Below are 20,859 nucleotides of genomic sequence, written 5' to 3' on the forward strand. Positions count from 1 at the left end.
ATCAAAAATAATTAACCAATTTTTTTAAAAACATGGCTAAAAACGTCGGGGTAAGTCATCATAAGATTGAGCTAACGCCAGCTCCTGCTTCTGGTCGCAGGAACCGTGATTGCTGGATGCTTGAATTCCATAATCACGAAGTATCAGGACAACCAGTGCATAGAGAACTGTGATAAACCGGGGCAAGAGGTTTTGTTTGAGCAGCCTGTTTTACAAACCTTGCAAATGTTTGTGGGAGAAATCCTGTGTTGGATTCCTGTTTTCATAGGCCGCGCACGCAAGGGATCCGCAGATGTAGCCGAACAAGCCCCTTTGCTGGGAAAAAGGAGAATCACCACCGCACGCGAGTCCTTTGTGCTTTCATTACCTGCTATATGCGACTTTACCGCTACGACACTGCTGAACGTTGGACTACTGTACACGCCTGTTTCAATCTACCAGATGACGAGGGGATCGGTCATTTTGTTCGTCGGGCTATTTTCTGTCATTGCTTTGCACAAGACCATTACCAAGCTTGAATGGCTCAGTTTGTTCGTAGTTGTTTTTGGGGTATTCATCGTTGGTTTGAGCGGGTCGATCGAATCTGGTGAGGAGTCCATAGAGGTCGAACAGGGCAACGTCGTATTCGGAATGCTCATAATTGTTCTAGGTATCATGTGCAACGCGGCCCAGTTTGTGATCGAGGAAAGCATCCTAGCCAACCTGGAGGTGAGTCCTCTAAAACTCGTTGGCTACGAAGGTATTTATGGTGCACTTACAACCACAGTGTTTATGCTCTTTGGCCAGACATTCATGCACAAGTCATCCAAAGACGCATGGGATATGGTGTATGCTCTGCAACTCATGTTCACGCATTCTCGGGTGCTGCTCAGCTCGTTGCTCATCATGCTCTGCATTTCGTCATTTAACTTCTTTGGCATTTCTCTCACACACAAACTCAATGCCACTGCTCGCTCCACCATTGATACCTCAAGAACGCTGCTTGTGTGGCTGGTGTCGTTGAGTATAGGCTGGGAGCAATTCAGAGCACTGCAACTGGTGGGGTTCAGCCTTCTCTTGTATGGCACCCTTGTGTTCAATGGTGTTATAGAGCTTGAAAAGAGCCGTTTTGTGCCTCAATGGCTGAAACAAAGGTCCAAAGATCCTCTTATAACCATAGACGAGCCAATTGAGAGGTTTTGAAAAAATATGTAATTTATTTATTTTAACATCTCAGTATGGAGTCGCAAAGACTGTTCCGCTTTCCTATTTTGCGCTTCCCCAACACGCAGGCTGCAAAAGCTGCGGCCATCTATATTTCAGGAGCATTATATGCCATTGGCTTCTGGGCAATGGTGGACGCCTCCATCTTTTCCAAAACGGTCAACGCCTCCGTGGTCCACGTCACCTTTGTGGACTGGATTCCTTTCATTTGCAGCACCTTGGGTACTATAACTGTGAATATGATCGACAAAAAGCAGTTAATGGCATCGGACAGCTTCGGAAGCGGCTCTATCAGATGGCAGGCTCGTCTGGTGCTGTTCATTGGATGCACCCTCCTAGCTGTGGGCATGTCGGGGAGTGCTCTTTTAGTCATTCTGAAATACGTGATCAAAGGCTACACATCCATGCCCACGCTGGGAATGGCATTGGAAAACATTTACGCAACAGGAAGCATCACGCTGAGCTGTATTATTTTATGGGTCGTCCAAAACGTGGAAGAGGACTATAATTATTCGTTGGCGTTGTAATGCAAATACTCAGGATTCATCAACAAGAATTTCCTTTACCGCATCACCAAGGACACGTAGCTCGTAGTCGCTGAAATTGTATAGCATATTGTGGACATCGACTCGGGAGTTGGTGGTGCGACTGATGACTTGGAAATCCGGCGACCGCAGCGGTTTGAAGAAATCGTGAGCCAAAATAGCTGGCGGACGGAGCCTGTCTTGCGGACGGTACACAAGCAGACTCATAAGAAGATCAACGGCAACGGGACTGGCATGGGAAAAAGTTTTCTGGAACCGGGTGCTTACCTTGGACGTGTACAATCTGTGTGAATACATCGGCCCATTGTAGCTAGGATTGCTCTCGTAGATGAATTCTTTATCCGGTGGTCCCAGAAGCTTCGAGATCTCCCTGAGTTGAAGCATTGGGTCCTGGCCCTGGAAAACAGGTTTGCCGATGAACATCTCAGCAATAACGCAACCAAGCCCCCATATGTCAATCTGGGTAGTGTAGAGAGAGCATCCCACTATCAGCTCGGGAGCACGGTAGTACCTTGAGCAAATATAGGAAACAGAGGGTTGATTGTATTCCAGTTTTTTCGCAGAGCCAAAATCACAGATCTTGAGCACTAAGGTATCTGGGTCAATCAAGATATTGGACGGCTTAATGTCCCGGTGACAGATTCCAAAACTATGCAAGTAATTCATACCTCTAGCGATCTGGAAAGAGTACACCTGGATGTGCGACTCGTGTAATATCAGGTTCGAACTGTGGTATCTTTTGATCTCCGTCTGAAGCGTGCAGGGTAAAGATTCCATCACCAAGTGCTGGTACAGCTTACCACGGTCCTCTGCATTGGGGTAGTTGAAGAAGTATTTCAGGGAGACGACATTAGGATGGGATGTCTGTCTCAGGATCTCCAGTTCTCGGCTCTTGTATTCGGTCTGTGCTGGCACCTTCTTGATGGCAAATGGCCCGAGCCACTGGTCTTCGGATGCCGTGGCGTTGCGCAGTTGGGCTTGTGTCACCGTTCCAAAGGCACCCTCGCCAATCTTGGCGATGTCTTTGATTATCATGGGCTTGGTGACATTGGTATGGTTGTTGGTAACCTCCTCCACCAAATATTCAATGGCCATTTTGGGGGAAACTTATTCCTCTTTATTCGACAAAATTGAGGTCTATAGAAACCGGAACGACTTTTCACACAGTCAAGCAGCGCACTGATCCACGATTCAGCAACCGTGGTGGAAATATAAAGCTAGTAGATCTTGTTTTGAGTAATCTCCGGAAACAAACAAGACACAGCATTGTGTCGCGCAATTAGGTGTAGCATCTTTGCACCGGTAAAAAAGGGAAATATTCTTTAAACAGAAAATTAATTCGCATCATGATCAGAATGCTCAACAGAGTTGGTCTCACACGCTCATTTGGCACGTTTCGTGCACTTCGCCAGGAGCCATCGTCTGCATCGACGCTCGGAGCCATTTTGAATCAGCAAAACAACGAGGGTGACGCGCAGGTGGCGAAAAAGAAAGCGCCACAGATGAAGCTCGTGAAATTTGTTCTTCACGGTTTGTTCCGCAAAAACAACTCCCACTTGACGCTGACCAAGGTTGAATACGACACAAATTTTGAGCAGAATAACCCACAATTGTCGTTCAACGAAAAAGTGCTCTATTATCTCACACTACCAGAAAAGACCGTCTACACATTGAATACAGGTACTATCGGGTTCCGTGGAGCTCAAAGAGGAGAGTATGAAGCAGCCTACCAGCTCTCATCAGCATTTTTCCGCACAATCAGAGAACGTAAGTACTTCAAAGGAGACGTGAACCTCGAGGTGGTAGTTAAGGACTTTGGAAAGGGCAGACGAGCCTTTTTCGACGCTTTGAAGGGAAAAGAGGGACTAGGTGTGAGAGAACATGTGTGCAAGCTCACAGACATGACTCCAATCAAGTTTGGTGGCGTCCAGGGACCAACCCCAAGAAGATTGTAGTGTCGCTGTATATATAGCCTGGATTCTAACGTATATATCTATATCACGTGATAAATATTACGGGTTGAGTGCCCTCATATATTTGAAAAATTTTAGCTGAAAAATATCTTTAACAAACATGGCTCCAACAACTAAAGCTCAAGCCGCCAAAAAGGCTGCCATCAAGGGTTCCAACTCGCTGAAGGCTAACAAGGTGAGAACGTCGACCACCTTCAGACTGCCAAAGACCCTGAAACTTGCCAGATCGCCAAAATACACCAAGTCTGTGCCTCACTACCCAAGAGCCGACTCTTACAAAATCATCGTCCAACCAGTTACCAGTGAGACTGCCATGAAGAAGGTTGAGGATGGTAACACTTTGGTTTTCCAAGTTGACTTGAAGGCCAACAAGCACCAGATCAAGCAAGCCGTCAAGGAGCTTTACGAGGTCGACGTTGAGAAAGTGAACACTTTGGTGAGACCAAATGGAACCAAGAAGGCTTACGTCAGACTCACTGCTGATTACGATGCTCTCGACATTGCCAACAAGATCGGTTACATCTAAGTTAGATAGCGGAGAATGAATTAATCATCATATGAAAAAATATAAATAGGACATCATTGAGAGAAGCTGGCTCCCTTGGCGATATTTCCCGCCAACGTTTTACAACAGATCTTGAGCAGCTCTTTCTCTTTGTTGTTGACTCTGGAGAGAATGTCACTTTTAATCTCCTTGATTCCTTCCTTGCTCAGCACGACGGGCATCGCGAAGTAGTCTAGCGACTCCCCACCATAGAGTCCTTTGATAATCTCTTTTGTTTCCTTGGCACCCGGAATCGAGTCATCCAAGTACACGTACGACGACTCGATGATCGTCGTATCCCCCGTCGATGCCGCGAGCACTGCGTGCAAGAACTTGTAGCCGGCGTATGCCATCGACAGCGTGGCGCTGCCTGCGCCATTCTTCGCCTGAACAACCTCGTCTCCGCCGTATTGCACCCTGTGCACCAAAGCGTCTATTTTTTTTTCATCCTCCAAAGCGTAAACGTGGGGAGCACAAACGGAGAACAAAGGAACGATCGTCTCACCCGAGTGTCCTCCCACAACTCTGATGTTGAACGCGCTAGGAGCCTTGTCTGCTTCATTGGTTGCAACTTCCGAGATGAAGGTGTTCGCTCTCACCGAGTCTAGTGTGGTGACACCAAACAATTTGCGGGGATTGAAGATACCCTTCTTTTTGAAGACCTCTGCAAACACAGGCACGGTGGAGTTAACTGGGTTCGAAATCACCAGCACGGCGGCATCGGGACAGGTCTCTGCAATACCTGTTGCGAGCTCCGAACAGATGCCAGCGTTGATTTTGAACAAATCGTCTCTGGTCATTCCAGGTTTTCTGGGAACTCCTGCGGGGATGATGACGAAATTTGAGTCTTTGAGAGCCTGGGAAAGTCCGGTGTTGTTGTCGTCTGATTTCAGATGGTATGTGACCTTGGTGTCTGTGTCAATGTGAGACAGGTCGGTGCCAACACCGGGAACATTGACGACATCGAACAGGGATAGCTCGTTTATGTAGGGGTTCATTTTCAACATAAGGGACAGCGGCTGGCCAATGCCGCCAGCAGCTCCGCAAACAGTAACTTTAACCATATCTTGTAGAGTCTTGGGGAATTTAGAGGATAAAAAATGCGGTTGTCTTGGGGTATTTATATCACTGCCCCACGATTATGATACAATAAAAGTAGATGACCTTTCAAAAAAAAAAAACTGCCGCACTTCTTGTTCCTCCGGATGGCGTGAGGGGCAACCCGGGTTGGAGTGCTAAGGATAGCCTATGCGGGACCGGCTAGGGGTATGGGTAGGAGTAAATGGCTTATTAGTCTGAGTAGAAGAGTCGGAAAATAACCAGGCAAACGTGGTGGTGATCAATGCAGCAACATTCGGAGTTTGACAGCTTACAGAGACCATTGATCGTCTATAAAATCAGTTAATACTTGGTGATGACAAACCCACCCGGGCTGATTGAGCATGTCTGCCTTCCTCCGAGAGCAGTTCACCCCCTGTTTACCGGAGCAAAAGTGGGGTGGAGCTATTTAAAGTTGGCTTCTGCATAGTCGGCTCCCGGGCTCCAGCAGCGCGGTCGATCGACGCGGATTTCTGTTTTTTTTCCTGTCTCGACATTTGTTGACATGTCTCTTCTTGAACAGTCGTTAGACGAGATTATTAACAGTGGGCCAGGCGGTCCGCGGAAGAGCCACAGCAAGCCCCGTCAGAGGGCTCATAGAGGCGTGTCCAAGGCACATGGAAAACCAGCCAGGGGCAGCAGAAGACCGCACAGACCGTCGGTTCCTCTTCCACGCAGCAAGGAAGCGGAGGAACTCAGCGGCGGACGACCATATTTGCGCGTGTCGCATCTGCACCCGGAACTAACCGAGAAAGACTTAGAAGGCCTTTTTTCGAGCATCGGAAGTCTGCTTTTCACCAAAATAGAATACAACACCAGAGGCGAGTCTACGGGAGTTGCTTTCGTTGGGTACCAAAACCCTGCCGACTGCGAGGTGGCCATAGAAAGATTCGATGGACGCAGGGCTGCCGGCCAGATTATCAGCGTGGAGAACGCGATTCCGCTCTCGCAGCGGATCAGCGTGTCCAAAAGGGGAAAGAAGGCAAGAAGTCGCGAAAGAGAGCCGAAACCGCGTCGCAAGACCGTCGAAGAGCTGGACGCCGAGCTGAACAGTTATATGGGCGTCCCAGAGACAGAGACTCCAGCAGAGACGGAACAGCCGCGCGAGACGAGCGAGACCGGCGACAGCAATCCCGCGTTCGCCGCTACAGACATGATGGTCGAATAAGCAAGTAGAGGTGTATGTGATCAATTAATGAAAAACTGGTAATCTTACAACTGTTCAGTGTCCACCAGCACCCAACTCGACGGCAGGAGGGCAGCCAAGAGCGCCCTTGATGGAGCCGTAGAGAGCAAACTGCAGAGACGTCAAGGTACCGACCATGACCAATCTGGTGGAGAGACCGGTGAAGGAACCTCTAACACCCAACTCGCGAGCCAACTGGGCCAACAAACCAACGGTAGACTGTCCTGGAGCCTTCTTGGTCTTGTTGACCTTGGACAGCAAAGTGTCGGCTGGCTGAGAGACGATGGCGGCCATACATCCGGCAATAACACCAGCACCGAGGTTGATACCAGTAACAGCAGTGGAAGACAGTTGGTCCTTTGGAGTGGTGACGAAAGAGTAGATGGCCTGGGAGGCTCTCTCGTAGGTCAAGAACTTAGCAATGTTGTAAGGAATCTGCTTGAACAGGATTGGGGTGAAACCGTTGTAGAAAGAGCCAACACCCTCTTCTCTCAGAATTCTGGCGAAACCGCCAATCAGACCGTTGGCGAAGGTTGGCTGCGAAACAAGTCTAATTCTGGTAGCCTCCAATGGACACAGAGCAATGTCGGCAAAGAACTCAGCAATGGCAGCGGAACCGATGTAGATCGCGTCTTTGTACTGGACAGCGGTCTGGTAGCCGAGAGCGTCGATGAAAGTTTTCTTGAAAAGTTCGTAACCACCGAATTTGAAGGCACCTTGCAGGGAGTAACCCAGAACAGTTGGACCAAGACCGGTCAACAGAGCGCCGGCACCCTCGTTGGCAATGACCTTCTTGAAAGAACCAACCATACCGGTGTTGTAGACGGTAGGCTCAAGCTGGATTCTGGTCTTGACAACGTCGATAGGGGTCATCGATCCGTGGGTAACACCGCAGCCGATGGCACCAGCAAGAGCGAATTTAGCGTAGTCACTGACAGTGTAGTTAGGAGTCTGGTAGGTAGAAGCCATCGTGAATATTATGTGTTCTAGTAAGAGATCTAGAAGAAGATACGTAAATTAAGGAGGAAAAATTTTTGGACCGAAATTTTACGTAACTGTTTGCGAAAACGCGGTATTTGATTGGATTACAATTATTTTACTTTAATTCCCTCCGGGCCACGCACTCCTGCACCCGTCGCACTACTTCCTCCATGCCTGGGGCGTCCTTCTGCTTGGAGCATTGGTCCGAAAGAGCGTTGACTCCTGGAACCTTGTACTCTTGCATGTATGCTTCCACCTTATCGACCGCACTAGCCACATCGTCCCCGCCAACGGTTTGCAACAGCTGCGCCACACGTTTGAGCCGGTTGAAATACGTCGTTTCCGTCGAGCTCCAGTTCGGATACTCCTGCACGACCCTGGCGATCGGCATTCCGTCCGGCGTGCGTTCGTTGCCCACAAACCAGGCCTCGTATAGCTCGCGTAGACTTAGACTCTTATTTTGGCGAGGACCCCGGGGCAGTCGGTATCTGCGCACGCTTTCTGGTATTTCTTTTTTTCCACTCGGAGAGCTCGCGCTCGTATTCCCAAGTTTCACCCTTGCACGGTATTGCCGTCGCAACCTGGCCAAGCGCTCTTTCAGGTTGCGCAATTCTCTAGTTTTCGACTCTATGGTGTCGCCGCTGTCGACCTGTGACTGTGCGAGAGCGAGCATATTTTTGGTCGACGATTGGCGCAACCGAATGGCCTCTAGTCGCATTTTGCAGTGACCCACATACTGCTGGAGCTCTTTGCGCAGTCGTGCCAGCAATTGCGCTTTGTACTGCGCCATAGCGCTGTCAATTGCACCCTCCACACCCTTCCAGAGCTCATCGCTTTCAACACTCTGCTGGAGCCCTGAAAACAGTTTCTGCAGGCCCTCTAGTTTGTCATCCATCGACCGTCGAACAAAAAAAAAAAAAATCTTCGACTTCTCGCACACCCTTACCCCACGAAGATATCGATTTTCCAGTCTGCAGCTACCGCAAACCAACTGGCATAGCTTTTGAGACCGCTCAGCAGATGGTCGTCTGGAGCTAAAAACATGTTCTGCGACTCGTAATGCGCCTTCAGCTGACACTTGCGCTTCCACACCTCCTCCATTACGCTGGATAACAGCTTCATGTTGTTGGACGCGATCGCATCAAAAACGGCAGCCGTTTTTGTGCGGAACCAATCTTTTTCCGCCGTCGTGAAAGCCTCGCACGCAGCTATAAACAAAGGAAACACGTGGATCACGACCGACGCGCCGCCCGACAGCCGCAGTGTCGACAATTTCTCGCGCACTTTATGGGACAGCTCGCGCGGACTAAGGTACCGTTCCACCTGCGGGAACGCGTTCTGGAGAAGAATAAGCGTAGCGTAGCGGTAACTTTGCGCGGTAGCTTCGTGGTCGGCCACTTCCTCCGGTGTCCACAGGTCCATACCGGTTTTTGGAGGCTCCCAGTGGACAAGTGCGTACTGTAATCCACAAACTTTTTCAATCAAATTCTGAGGATAAGCGTGCTCAGGAACGTTTTTGACCAGCTCGATGACGTCCATGAGCAGGTCGAGAATCGTGAACAGCTCCTGAGACATGCCCAGTATATGGTCTATGGTGTGGCCGTCACTAACTAGACGCGGCTGGTACGCAAATTTAAAGCCAAGGGCTGGATTAAGTAGCGAAGTTCGTGAAATCACCCGCATGTACTGCCATGCGCTGAGCAAGAACTGGAACCGCGGGTCCTGCGTCGTGCTGCGCAGTCGACGGTCGACAAAGTACGAGGCGCTTCGCAGATGCGAAAGGTCCGTGCGAGACTTGTTGTCCCAGAATTCGTCCAGGGCAAGCAGAATGCAGCTCATAAGACAGATATCATTAGGAAAGAGATTATTCGCGAGTCCGTGGGAAAGCTGCTGGTACGCACGCACCTTGAATTCGAGCCCCATTGCCTTAATTTCCGGATTTTTCGCTCCCAGATGCGAACACACAATCATTCCTAACAGGTTGAGAACTATTGGGTATTTGTCAACTAGCGGCATGATTTCCTTACGCCAGGGATTGAGGTGCGACGCAACGTAGACACACAGCACATTGGAAGTGGACATGTCAAAACTGTTGAGCACAAATTGCGTTTTGTGATAATGAGCAAATATATTCGGAGATTGGGGCACTTCAAAGAAATATGGTACCTGCTCGTTCCTGACAAGCGTATCTGAAGTGCCCTGTGGATAGAGCATGGAGTTTGGCTTGCTGCGGAACTCTTTGAGCACAGATTCGAGTTCCGACGCCAACTGCGGATTCTTCCCTTTTCTTGCTAGATGTTGCTCTAGAACAAGCTGTTCATACGTTTTCCCGGTGATCGATCGCGCAGCGTGGTGGAACACCTGCGAGAGCTGGGAATCAGATGGCTGCAGCTGAAAAATATCGGTATCGTCAGAGTTGCTAATGCTTTTTGCCCTGCCCCCATAGGCAGATTTAATCTCCTTAAATTTGAAGACTCTGGTGTAACCTCCGCATTCAATTCCCCGAGATAGACAATTATGGCACTGTGGTTTGTGCTCGTCGCATTTGATCTTGTTTCGCCTGCACGTGTTGCACCCGCTGCGGCTTTTTTGTCGCGAGACACGGGTTTTCTTCATGATGCCAGACTAGATGTCAAAAAATTATTTAAATTATTCAGAATAAAGTTCCAGACCCCCGAGTAGTTCCGCCAAAATACGATAAGCCGCTAAGATTAATATATTTATTTATCTGGTTCCAACTTTTTTTTTTCCAGCCCGTCTCATGAGATTTACCGTTGCAACTTCTCTTCTTGCCGCAATGGCAGTGGCCAAGGCACTTCAAAGCCCCATTCAATTTGCATCAAACTCAGAACCCACTTTGGACCAGCTTTGGGGCGAGGACTGGCCGTTCAACGGAATACAGACCTTTGCTCACCTGAACTACACCAAATGTCTCGTGGACCCAGAAACTAGTTTCGACATCGGGGTCATTGGCGTGCCGTTCGACACGGCAACAACGTACCGCAGCGGCGCCCGGTTCGGTCCTCGGGCCATCAGAACGGGCTCGCAACGTCAGACCTCAAAAAGAGCTTTCAACACCAGAGCCGGCATCAACCCCTACCAGGACTGGGCAAAAGTGATCGACTGTGGTGATATCCCGGTGACCCCAATGGACAACGAGCTTGCTCTGGATCAGATGACCAAAGCTTTCGAGGAGCTGCTGCTGAAAAGGAAAAATGCCGTGGACGGTTCTGGGCCTCCTAAACTTGTCGCACTGGGCGGTGACCATTCTATCCTGCTGCCCCACTTAAGGGCTCTAAACAAGGTGTATGGAAAAGTGGCCGTCATCCACTTTGATGCGCACCTGGACACCTGGTCGCCATCGAAATACCCTTCGTTTTGGTCGAGCGACCAGTCCAAGTTCACTCACGGATCAATGTTGTGGATGGCCAACGAGGAGGATTTGCTGAGTGACGACTATAACGTCCATATTGGTCTCCGGACAAGAATTAGCGGCAAGGACTGGGAGGACTATGAGGATGACGACGACCAAGGCTGGGCCAGGTTCAGTGCAGACGATATTTGGATCAATGGTCTCGGAGGACTCAAGGAAATTGTCAGGTCCATCAACGAGAGAATTCCAAAAGATTACCCCACATATGTGTCTGTGGACATTGATTGTCTGGACCCTGGGTTTGCCCCTGGCACGGGAACGATCGAGTCCGGCGGACTGCTTCCCCGTGAGCTATTCTATCTGTTGAGAAACATCGATGTCAACCTTGTTGGAGCCGACATTGTTGAGGTGTCGCCTCAATATGACCATGCTGAGATAACTGCCACAAACGGCGCGGAGGTGGCTTACCAATTGATCACTTCGATTGTGAAGCAGGGTAAAAAATAATGTCTATTTGTCAGTAACAAAGCTGGAAAAATACTTGATCGATGAGTAGATCTCTTTGCCAACGGGAACGATGAATTTTGGCGGCAGCAAAAATCCATGGCTTCCAGTGTCTCGCAGCTTCAAAACAAACGCCCAGTAGGCTTTGTTATGGTACATGTAGTCCAGAGCAGAACCAGCGCCCATGGCGGGCAGCAGATCCGAGCCTTTATCCTCGCACGCAGACAGCACGGCGTATGATTTGCCCGAAGTGAGTCTGATCGACTGGCTGAGGCCATACGCCAGTTCAATCAGGTTTTCTTCATCTCGAGGCTTTTCGGAGCAGGTGTATGCGTAGGGATAAAGGATTTCCTCTGCATACGAGTGCAAATCGATGTATCCGTAAATTGGATGGTCGTGTTTTGTTTCGTTCAGATAGTTATCCCACACGCTGCTTTCCAAACTCTCAAAGGCTCCCTCTCCAGGGTAATTTTCGCTGCAAGGAGAATCCTCACTTTTTGTAAAGTGGAAATTGAACGAATGGTCAATGTCTATTCCAAAACATCTTGGATTATATGTTTGTTGCTTGTTTTTCCTCCACAAACGGTCAGTGGTCCACGTATGTTCGTATCCATCAGGGTTCATCACCGGCAAGAACAGGAAATCCATGCTGTCCAGGTACAGCCGTGCCTTTTTCTTGCCTTTCTCATAGTCCTGCAGCAGTCTATACAGTATATAGCACGAGGTAGACACACTGATCCATTCGCGCGCATGGATGCCGCTGGTGATGACTAGGGTCTTTAGGGGTTTTTCTGGCGACGGCTCGCTTTTGTGTGCCGTCAGTCTGACCGCCTTGATATCTCTTCCCTCATAGGTCTGGCCGATCCACTCAACCTCCAACAGGTCTGGATAGGTTGCCACAAGTAGGTCGAACCACTGGTAGATGGTCTTGAGGTCCCTGTACCGTTTGAAGAAGAGGTCCTGCTGAACACTGAAATCGTCGTCTTCGTCTGGAGAAGAGTATGTTTCAAACACTGCCTGCGGCAAGTCGCGCACAACAAGGTCCAATTGGAGGTCCATATCAGGCCATTGGCCTGTCACGTGCTGCAGAAACTCTACTCCAGACTCTTTTGAAACTTGCAAGTCAATGAAACGCTTCGACACAGAAAACTCCCACACAGACACATTTAGTTCATGAGCTGCCGTATACAGAGTGTTCAGGTCCTCTTTCGCTGCCACATTGACCCTCAACACGTACTGGCCTCGATACTGGTCAAAGTCGATGGGCCAGTCCTCTTTGGCGAGCGACGAGTAATGAACAGAGTCTGAGTTCCTTGTTACCGTCTGGTCGATTAGCGAGATAAATTCTACCTCGGGCGACTTTTTCAGACCAAACGGCAGCTGCAGGAGACCCCAGTCGCGTGCAAAAGCTTGTCCCAACAGTAAAGTTAAAACAAGAACGATAGGGAACATTAAAAAAACATTTAATTTTCGATACCGAATAAAATAGTGGACGTGGGGAAAAAGGGTGGTTTTCTATAAACAGCATCTGTATAGATTCAATTGGCCTTGAGCACTTTCGGAGCATTGGCATTAGGCTGTCTAAGCTGCTTAAACAGACAGAACGCAGCGAACGCGAGGAAAGACACTACAGCAAAGATGACGGCACGCAGCCAGTCATCCACGTCTAGAAATGGGTATGGATAGTGGCCCTCGGCAGAAATGAGCCGTTTGAGATGCCACCAGTAGGCGGCTGCCATGAGCGACGTGGTAAGGAGCGCCTCTTTTTTAGATATTGTCCACGGGTCCATGAAACAGAAATAGTCGATCACGAGAGACGCAAAGGGCAGGGCATGGATGGTGAGATCGATCGAGAGCGGGATCCCAGGTCCTTTCATGATCAGGTCTCTGTTGATAAGTCTAAGGCCCCAGTAAACGTATGTGACGATGAACTCCAGCGAGATCGCCATGGCATTGACAAACTGGCGTGTGTAGGCCAACTTTCTGATCTCGAAAAGCTGGTACACAGCATTGAGCGAGAAATAGAAGATGGTCACGTAAAGAGCAATGTTGGTGAGGAACTGGGCATGGCCACCCTCTTGGAGTTCTGGGGGGAGTTGTAGTGTGAACAGCTGGCGCAGTGCGAGACTGCCAAGCGTTATCACCACATAACTGAGACTCAGCGAGAGCTTACTGCCGATAGATGACATCTGTAAATTATTAAAAAAAAAGCTTCCAAAAATTGCCATGTGCCGCGCAGCAGATTCATGTGGGGAGGATTGCATGCGAGAGAAAAGAGACTGTATTTTTTAGGAAATATTGTGGTCACTAGAGCAGCCTAGTCATGTACGCTGGGCAGTATTTACGTTTCAGCATGGCCCCACATCGGAAATGGGACCACAATTCCCAGTATAAATCCGGGCGTTGCTGGCCCAGTGGGCAGACACGATAATGACGAAAAAGTACTCTTCCTACTCCCAAACCGAGCCAACCCATCTGGAGCATCTCTCTCCAGTCACCTCCAGGAGAAACTCCTTGGAGGAACCCCCACTTAGAAAATTCGACGACATTGTAGCCTTTGAGCAGTATCTCAAGGACGAGACCTGGGATAATGAGTTCGACTATTTCCACCTCAAGGTGAACTACCTGCCCCCATTTGTTCTCCACAGCATCCACGACAACCCGGAGAAGATCAAACCCACCATGAACTCGCGCTCGCGCAAGTTTGTTAGACACCTGGGCCACCACATCAAGAGACACTTGCTCTCGGAGATCAATTATTACACGGGTGTAAACTACAACTTCGAGAAGGCAGTTGTCGAGCACAGGCCGGACGGAAGCATTCTGTTCCATCTGCATGACTACTCGGACCACGGTTACGGCGAGGAGACCGACAAGTACAACAGACACTGGAAGGTGGATCTGGACGTGATGTGCAACCCTGAAAATCCTTACGTGGAGGTTGACATGAAAAGCGTCCCCGTGTAACGAGGTAAACGATATAATGATTGAATGAATCTGTTTATGATACTACACCTCGACAGATTTGACGTGGTGGTGCGCAAGCTTGTTTTCGTGGACCTCGCTCGAGGTGCCCGTGCCGACCACGCCTGTTCCGCCATTGTACGACACGCCGGAGTCCTTTCTGTCCCTAACGTATTCTTCCAGCCCGCCGTCGTACTCGGCCATCTCGTAGAAGTCCATGCCCATTTCCTCGGCCTCCTCGATGCCCTTGAGCTTGCAGCCGGGGATTTTGTCCACAAGGAAGCAGATTGCGTAGGTGGCCACGAAACTCCACACGGTGATGCTGATCCAGCCAGCAAACTGGTAGCCCATCTGCTTCCAGTGGTGGTAAATCCATCCGCCGGGAATTTCGGTCACTCCGTCCAAACCGGCCACGTACGGCGAGGCAAACACTCCCAGACACATCGATCCGAGAATGCCGCCAATTCCGTGCACGACGAACGAGCGCGTGGTGTCGTCGATGCCCAGCCACTCGTTAACGTTGTACAGCAGGCGGCAGCACGCAGCAACGAAGGCAGACGTGATAAACGACCAGTACGGGGTGTAGAAGCCGCAGCTCGGGGTGATGTTGACGAGTCCGACAACGGCGCCTTCGCATGCGGCTGCCAGACTCCACTTACGCTCGAACATGAAGTCGACCAAGGTAAACACGAAACTGGCCACCGATGCGGCGATCTGCGTGTTAGCCATGATGTAGCCGGTTCTCGTGTTGACGGCAAGCAAGGTACCCGAGTTGAAGCACAGCCACGTGCACCAGATGATGGACACGCCGATAAAGGTGGCCACCATGTTCTGAGGCTTGTAGTCCTTGTTGGTGGACGGGTTTTTCCAATACTTGCGCTTGCCGATAAAGTACGAGAATGCGAGCGACGAGACGCCCGAGGCTATGTGGACAGGGCCGCCGCCGGCGAAGTCGAGTGCGCCCAGGTTATACAGCCAGCCGTTGGTCGACCATGTGGAATATGCGAACGGGCAGTAACAGACTGTGCACCAAAGGAACCCGACCACGAGCGAGGGAACAATTCTGGCACGTTCAGCAATGGCCCCGACAAAGATTTGCACGGTGGCAATCGGGAAAAACACAGAAAACGTAAAGTAGATGATCGAAGGGATGGTGCCGCCCTCGATGAACGGTCCGGCGCCGAGTTTAGCGAGCGCCCCGAGCGAAAAGTTACCGCACACGTGTGACGGAGAAACTGAGACCGCGAGCGAATAGCCAAACAAGAACCATTGGATTGTGATGGTGCAGGTCACCATGTAAGACTGGAACAGCATCTGGATGATGTTTTTCTTCTTGAGTAAACCGCCGTAGAACAGGCCAATGCCTGGCGTGAGAATCATGACTCCCACGGTACAGAACATCACGTAGCCCATGTCTGCTGCCACGTAGGTGGACGTGTCTTCGGCGAGGGTTTCGAGCGAGTCGCGCTTGGCTGCCATGAGCAGCTGGGCCGAGCCGAGCCCCGAGTTTGCGTATCCTCCCATTCTGGCTCGCACCGGGAGCGAGACACGCGTTATATATGGAAGGACCCTACGAGTCTGTGATAGACGGACTGCATTATCTTATCGAAAATTAGTTCTTGTCGAACCGCAAACGTAGATGACAGATGTGCAATTTTTTTCTACTTTAGGATAATGGAAAGCCATTGGAAAAACCGCTACTGAAAAGTCTGCGGCCCACGACCGTGAATTCTATAGATAAGATCTACAGCGAATGAAGTTGCACGTCAAATCCAGATTGCAAAGACCGGAAACCTCGCCAGCTGCCGAACCGAGCGGTGGAACCTTTCGAGAACGCAGCAAGGACCCTGCGCAAATCACAGCTTGAACTCTGTCCAGTCCACGTCCTCAAACTTAAAGTCGACTGCCTGCTGTAGCTCCTCAATGCTCGTCGCGCGTTTGCCATTGGTCAGCTCGCGGTATTTGAGATACGCCTCCTTCATCTTCACGGCCGACGCACGGTACAAAATATCCTCGTGGCTCCATTCACAGGGAACCAGCCCGTTCTGCCAGTCAGGCGTTGAATACACGTGCTGGTTCAGCTCATGTGCATAATGAACGTCGTCGGGATACATCAGATTATGGAACTTGGGCGAGTCGCCACGCAACTTGACGGTGTTCTCCTCGTCAGCCTTCATCTCTTCGATGCTGGGTAATGCCAGCTTGCCCTGGAAAATCTTGGACAGCCAGATCGCCTGTGCCTCCCCCACTCTGGTGGGTAGAATGTACCTTGGTGTGGCGATGAAGGCGAGCCCGGGGAAATTGTAGCTGACACATTGCTTATATAAGCCATGGAGTCTGAGGCCGTCGGTGACTACTGGGGTGGACGTTTTGTTGATCTCGTCGAGGAACGGGTAATGTCTTAGGAATCCGGTGGCGAACAGGACGTGGCCGACGTTCTCGAGCACTGACCCATCGGTGAACCTGACCGACTTTGTTTCTGGCTCGAAACGGTCGATGTCCGGCACGGTTTTGATGTAATCGCTGCTTCCGCCAGGGAGCATTGCCTGCGATCTGGCGCTCTTGTAAACGTTGCGCTGCAATATTATTGCTGTCTGGTACGCAAGGTCCAGTGCCGACGCGGAATTGCCCACAATCAGTAGGTTCCCTGGGACGTCCGCAAACTGTCGCGGGTGTCTGAAGTGTTTTGAGTGCGACACAGATCCGGGATATTTGGACGTCCATTCGGCAAGTCCTTTCTTCTCCGGTACGTACGGCAGCTCGTAGTGGCCTGAGGCGACCAGCACGGCGTCGAAATGGTCGGTTTGGTCAGGAAACGCGGCCGAATATTTTAGTCCACCTTGCGTCTCGTCGCAGACGGGACGATGTGTAACCTGCCATTTTTTTTCCTCGTTGGGCCGGTACCTCACAGAAACGACGTTTGTGTTGAAACTGATGTGAGGCTCTGCGTCCTTGGCGTACTCCTTAAAATAGTCCAGCACCTGCTGTTTGGTAGGAAATAGCGGTGTGTCTTTCGGGAACGGGAAGCCACTGTACTCCATGATCTGACGGGGCACGTTTGTATCGAGCAGCTCGTAGATGGCGCTGGGCCAGACGTACTGGTTTGCGCCCAGCTTGCAGGGCTTGACGAGATCTGGGCTGTGCGGATCGAGGGACGGGCCTGCGACAGGCTCTGGCCCGGCATGAGAGTCGTGGTAGTTCCAGAGCCCGCCAGAGCCTGCCCGCCTCTCGTACCCGCGCACACAATCGAAGGCCGATTCTTTTAAAAGCGCCTTGATTGCAGCTGCACCACAAGGCCCGCCTCCTATAACTGCGATGGACTTGACCAATCCTATGTTGAGGCTTGTCATGAAAAGAAAGAAGCAACAGGTGCAGAGATGTGCGAGGACGAATCAAACGGTTGCAAAAAGAAACTTCTGGAGCACCAGACAATAGGTCATTAGGCGGAATTCCGCAGACGGAGTTCCACGGTTTTTTTACTTGTTCCAGCGGGCAGCTTCGGGGTGGCAGAACTCTCTTTCTTTTTCCGTGACACCCCCACAAACGGATTTCCTAACCTAAAAATATGTGTGAGAGACTTCTGCACTCCTCAGAGTATAAAAGCCAGCCTTTTCCCTCCTCCTGAGCTCCATACAATCCACAAAACATGGCTGACATCGTCCCAACCTTCAGACTAGACAACGAACTCACAGTCGTCACCGGTGCTTCCGGTGGACTGTCCAACGCCATCATCAAGGGCCTTCTTGCTTATGGCTCCGAACTTGCCCTGCTCGATATGAACTTGGAAAGAACAAAGGAAACTCAAGCAGAGCTCTTCAAATTCTGCGTTGAGGAACTCAAGATCAAGGAAGACCTCGTGCCAAAGATGCACTCGTACGTTTGCGACATTAGCGACGCTGAGCACGTGAACGAGGTCTTTGCTCAAATATACGCTGACTTCGGAAAGTACCCGCTACATCTCGTCAACACCGCTGGTTATTGCGAGAATTTCCCAGCCGAGCAATACCCAGCTAAGAACGCCGAAAAGCTTCTCAAGGTCAACCTTTTGGGCGCCTTGTACGTTGCACAAGCATTCGCCAAGCCACTTATCGACAACAACATCAAGGGAGGCTCTATCGTGATGATCGGATCCATGTCCGGAGAAATCGTCAACGACCCACAACCGCAAGTCGCCTACAACATGTCCAAAGCCGGTGTGATTCACATGGTCAAGTCTCTCGCCGCCGAATGGGCCAAATACAGCATCAGAGTGAATACTTTGTCGCCAGGATACATCCTTACACCGCTCACAAAGAACGTTATTAACGGTAATAACGAAATGTACCAGAGATGGCTTTCGCTGACCCCAATGGGCCGTCTTTCGGAAGCTAAGGAATTCACCGGCACGGTTCTCTACTTGCTCTCCAACTCCGCTTCTTCATACACGACGGGAGCAAACATTACTGTTGACGGTGGTTTCACTTGCTGGTAAACTGGTTCCTCGCATCGAGTAAACTTAATTAATATGGGATAGAATGTATTCGGTTGATTTTCGATTTACGCGTAATTTTCTGGATTGAAGCTGCTGCCAACGTAGGTCCATCCCCCAAACTGTTTCTGAACGCTTTCACTCAAGAAATCGTCCACCACGGAATCCATCGGACGCTCGTCCGTGAACTCTGACGAGATGTTGCTCACATCTGCCGAGTCTTGCACTTGCGGCTTGAATGGGGGAATGTAACCCTTGTGGCTGAGCTTGTACCAGTCGATGTCCTTGAAGAATTGATGGTTTTTGATCTCCTCCACGCCGTGGTAGCCGAGTCTCTTTTTCGGGTCTCTGTTGAGAAGTCTAGTGATCAGGTCTTTAGTGTCGGGGTCGAACTCGGCCGGGAACACGAGCGGGTCGTTCAGGATCTTTCTGTACATGGTGTTGACGTCTTCGTCATAGAATGGAGGCAAGCTGGTGAGCATTTCGTATAATAGAACACCCAAAGTCCAGAAGTCCACGACCCTGGTGTACCCCTTGCCCATGAGCAGCTCGGGAGCAAGGTACTCTGGAGTTCCGCAGAAGGTGTTTGTTTTTTGGTCAAGCTGCATGTTGATTTTGCACAGACCAAAATCGCAGAGAGCAATGTGGCCCTGGTAGTCGAGCAGAATATTTTCTGGCTTCAAGTCTCTGTAGATGATGTTCATAGAATGCAGATTTTCCACGGCCGAAAGCAGCTCGCAAATGTAGAACTTTGCGCGGATCAGTGGGAATCGTCTCGCCTTCTGCAAATGGTAGAACAATTCTCCGCCGTTAATGAACGATAGCACCAGGTACAATTTTTCTGCAGACTGGAACGCGAATTTCAGCGGAACGATAAAGGGTGAGGTGACTCTGCTTAGAACAAATTTCTCGGCCAGAGTGTGCGTCACCTCCATCTTGTTCACAATGTGGGATTTTCTAATCGATTTTAAAGCGTAAATCTTGCCTGTGTCTTTCTTTCTGACCTGCATCACCTTTCCGAACGAGCCCTTACCGATCACCTTGAGGAGGTCAAAGTCGTCGATCGACAGACTCTTCTTAGAGGACATCGACAGTGGCTTAAAGTCCAGCGTGATACTGACCGCTCCGGGTAGGTCCTGGTCTGTGTAGGGGTTGCGCAGTTTTTTCCACTCGTGGTTCAGAATACGTATTTGAGATGCCTCCTGTTGTAGAGCAGACGAGCTAATAGGATACTGGAATGACCCCAGCAAGCAGTCTTCCTGTCTTTCTGACTCCAGGAGAGATCCCGGCACCCGGACATACACCTGGACACTCAAAATGGCCGTGTTTGGTGACGTCACATCGAAAGTGGTGACACTATTGAATTTCGTATTGCTAATGGTGTTTCCGATGGAGTTAATGCGTTCACTGCTGTTCTCTATTTCTACAACCGCGTAGACCAGACTGTAGTTTGTGACCATGTTTTTCGTGGTGTCTCCGGAGTTTATGCTCAACGTGGAGGGAAGGTAGTACGAGATGTTTGAGTTCTTGATCTCGTCCATTGTTTCGCTCAGCGCCTCTATACGTCTAATCAGCTCGTCCTCGTTCAGATTCGTGCCCATGTTGGCCAATCTGGTCAGAATCGGTTTTGTGATTCTAAGTGGAATTGGTATCTGCAGGTCCTTGGAGGAGTAGATCTTGACCGTGAGAAGTCCCGGGCGCAGCTTCACAGGCTCGGAAACCTCTTTTTCCAGAACCGGGTCGGTGCTCCCGAGATCTTTGGTGATAACTTGGGGCGTTTGTGAGTCCAGATTCAGATTTCCAACGCCCGACGCGACGTCGTTGATCAACGTCTTTCGGGAGTCTCGGAACTCATCCTCTGTGTGCGATGCTCCTGTATCAGTGGAGGGGGTCGTCTTCAGACTTGAGCCACTGGAAGCTTGTTGAGTCTTGTGCGACTTGTTAAACAGCTTCTTCCAGTTGGACATGGTGGCAAACAGAAAAAAAAATAAAGCCAAATGAATTAAATTAGATAATTAAA

At 50.2% G+C, this 20,859-nt stretch overlaps 18 protein-coding genes across 18 annotated transcripts; 8 read left to right on the forward strand and 10 right to left on the reverse strand.

Annotated features, from left to right (window-relative positions):
- Positions 1-32: 32 nt before the first annotated feature.
- HPODL_02336 (uncharacterized protein) lies at positions 33-1,182 on the forward strand (the record flags this gene model as incomplete). Its single annotated transcript, XM_014081964.1, has 2 exons — positions 33-50; positions 82-1,182. 2 exons carry the CDS (start codon positions 33-35, stop codon positions 1,180-1,182), a joined length of 1,119 nt encoding a protein of 372 aa, XP_013937439.1.
- Positions 1,183-1,217: 35 nt separating this feature from the next.
- On the forward strand, positions 1,218-1,730 carry HPODL_02337 (Vacuolar membrane protein of unknown function involved in vacuolar protein sorting; the record flags this gene model as incomplete). Its single annotated transcript, XM_014081965.1, has 1 exon — positions 1,218-1,730. One exon carries the CDS (start codon positions 1,218-1,220, stop codon positions 1,728-1,730), a length of 513 nt encoding a protein of 170 aa, XP_013937440.1.
- Positions 1,731-1,739: 9 nt separating this feature from the next.
- Positions 1,740-2,843, reverse strand: HPODL_02338 (Protein kinase MCK1; the record flags this gene model as incomplete). The annotated part of the gene is made up of 1 exon (XM_014081966.1): positions 1,740-2,843. One exon carries the CDS (start codon positions 2,841-2,843, stop codon positions 1,740-1,742), a length of 1,104 nt encoding a protein of 367 aa, XP_013937441.1.
- A 251-nt stretch (positions 2,844-3,094) lies between these two features.
- On the forward strand, positions 3,095-3,703 carry HPODL_02339 (mitochondrial 37S ribosomal protein; the record flags this gene model as incomplete). The annotated part of the gene is made up of 1 exon (XM_014081967.1): positions 3,095-3,703. One exon carries the CDS (start codon positions 3,095-3,097, stop codon positions 3,701-3,703), a length of 609 nt encoding a protein of 202 aa, XP_013937442.1.
- A 118-nt stretch (positions 3,704-3,821) lies between these two features.
- Positions 3,822-4,247, forward strand: HPODL_02340 (60S ribosomal protein L25; the record flags this gene model as incomplete). Its single annotated transcript, XM_014081968.1, has 1 exon — positions 3,822-4,247. One exon carries the CDS (start codon positions 3,822-3,824, stop codon positions 4,245-4,247), a length of 426 nt encoding a protein of 141 aa, XP_013937443.1.
- A 53-nt stretch (positions 4,248-4,300) lies between these two features.
- On the reverse strand, positions 4,301-5,329 carry HPODL_02341 (Malate dehydrogenase, cytoplasmic; the record flags this gene model as incomplete). The annotated part of the gene is made up of 1 exon (XM_014081969.1): positions 4,301-5,329. The coding sequence occupies one exon, from the start codon at positions 5,327-5,329 to the stop codon at positions 4,301-4,303; it is 1,029 nt and encodes a 342-aa protein (XP_013937444.1).
- A 539-nt stretch (positions 5,330-5,868) lies between these two features.
- On the forward strand, positions 5,869-6,531 carry HPODL_02342 (uncharacterized protein; the record flags this gene model as incomplete). The annotated part of the gene is made up of 1 exon (XM_014081970.1): positions 5,869-6,531. The coding sequence occupies one exon, from the start codon at positions 5,869-5,871 to the stop codon at positions 6,529-6,531; it is 663 nt and encodes a 220-aa protein (XP_013937445.1).
- A 54-nt stretch (positions 6,532-6,585) lies between these two features.
- On the reverse strand, positions 6,586-7,518 carry HPODL_02343 (Mitochondrial phosphate carrier protein; the record flags this gene model as incomplete). Its single annotated transcript, XM_014081971.1, has 1 exon — positions 6,586-7,518. One exon carries the CDS (start codon positions 7,516-7,518, stop codon positions 6,586-6,588), a length of 933 nt encoding a protein of 310 aa, XP_013937446.1.
- A 127-nt stretch (positions 7,519-7,645) lies between these two features.
- HPODL_02344 (uncharacterized protein) lies at positions 7,646-8,425 on the reverse strand (the record flags this gene model as incomplete). The annotated part of the gene is made up of 1 exon (XM_014081972.1): positions 7,646-8,425. One exon carries the CDS (start codon positions 8,423-8,425, stop codon positions 7,646-7,648), a length of 780 nt encoding a protein of 259 aa, XP_013937447.1.
- A 47-nt stretch (positions 8,426-8,472) lies between these two features.
- On the reverse strand, positions 8,473-10,146 carry HPODL_02345 (putative secreted protein; the record flags this gene model as incomplete). The annotated part of the gene is made up of 1 exon (XM_014081973.1): positions 8,473-10,146. One exon carries the CDS (start codon positions 10,144-10,146, stop codon positions 8,473-8,475), a length of 1,674 nt encoding a protein of 557 aa, XP_013937448.1.
- Positions 10,147-10,291: 145 nt separating this feature from the next.
- On the forward strand, positions 10,292-11,410 carry HPODL_02346 (uncharacterized protein; the record flags this gene model as incomplete). Its single annotated transcript, XM_014081974.1, has 1 exon — positions 10,292-11,410. One exon carries the CDS (start codon positions 10,292-10,294, stop codon positions 11,408-11,410), a length of 1,119 nt encoding a protein of 372 aa, XP_013937449.1.
- A 3-nt stretch (positions 11,411-11,413) lies between these two features.
- On the reverse strand, positions 11,414-12,859 carry HPODL_02347 (putative metallocarboxypeptidase ECM14; the record flags this gene model as incomplete). The annotated part of the gene is made up of 1 exon (XM_014081975.1): positions 11,414-12,859. The coding sequence occupies one exon, from the start codon at positions 12,857-12,859 to the stop codon at positions 11,414-11,416; it is 1,446 nt and encodes a 481-aa protein (XP_013937450.1).
- An 86-nt stretch (positions 12,860-12,945) lies between these two features.
- Positions 12,946-13,596, reverse strand: HPODL_02348 (Conserved hypothetical membrane protein; the record flags this gene model as incomplete). Its single annotated transcript, XM_014081976.1, has 1 exon — positions 12,946-13,596. The coding sequence occupies one exon, from the start codon at positions 13,594-13,596 to the stop codon at positions 12,946-12,948; it is 651 nt and encodes a 216-aa protein (XP_013937451.1).
- A 241-nt stretch (positions 13,597-13,837) lies between these two features.
- On the forward strand, positions 13,838-14,374 carry HPODL_02349 (uncharacterized protein; the record flags this gene model as incomplete). The annotated part of the gene is made up of 1 exon (XM_014081977.1): positions 13,838-14,374. One exon carries the CDS (start codon positions 13,838-13,840, stop codon positions 14,372-14,374), a length of 537 nt encoding a protein of 178 aa, XP_013937452.1.
- A 42-nt stretch (positions 14,375-14,416) lies between these two features.
- HPODL_02350 (uncharacterized protein) lies at positions 14,417-15,895 on the reverse strand (the record flags this gene model as incomplete). The annotated part of the gene is made up of 1 exon (XM_014081978.1): positions 14,417-15,895. One exon carries the CDS (start codon positions 15,893-15,895, stop codon positions 14,417-14,419), a length of 1,479 nt encoding a protein of 492 aa, XP_013937453.1.
- A 332-nt stretch (positions 15,896-16,227) lies between these two features.
- Positions 16,228-17,721, reverse strand: HPODL_02351 (flavin-containing monooxygenase; the record flags this gene model as incomplete). Its single annotated transcript, XM_014081979.1, has 1 exon — positions 16,228-17,721. One exon carries the CDS (start codon positions 17,719-17,721, stop codon positions 16,228-16,230), a length of 1,494 nt encoding a protein of 497 aa, XP_013937454.1.
- A 296-nt stretch (positions 17,722-18,017) lies between these two features.
- HPODL_02352 (D-arabinitol 2-dehydrogenase [ribulose-forming]) lies at positions 18,018-18,842 on the forward strand (the record flags this gene model as incomplete). Its single annotated transcript, XM_014081980.1, has 1 exon — positions 18,018-18,842. The coding sequence occupies one exon, from the start codon at positions 18,018-18,020 to the stop codon at positions 18,840-18,842; it is 825 nt and encodes a 274-aa protein (XP_013937455.1).
- A 65-nt stretch (positions 18,843-18,907) lies between these two features.
- On the reverse strand, positions 18,908-20,806 carry HPODL_02353 (protein kinase; the record flags this gene model as incomplete). The annotated part of the gene is made up of 1 exon (XM_014081981.1): positions 18,908-20,806. The coding sequence occupies one exon, from the start codon at positions 20,804-20,806 to the stop codon at positions 18,908-18,910; it is 1,899 nt and encodes a 632-aa protein (XP_013937456.1).
- Positions 20,807-20,859: the final 53 nt, after the last annotated feature.

The sequence above is a fragment of the Ogataea parapolymorpha genome, chromosome I (genome assembly GCF_000187245.1).
Source record: "Ogataea parapolymorpha DL-1 chromosome I, whole genome shotgun sequence".
In the NCBI taxonomy this organism is placed as follows: Eukaryota; Fungi; Ascomycota; class Pichiomycetes; order Pichiales; family Pichiaceae; genus Ogataea; species Ogataea parapolymorpha.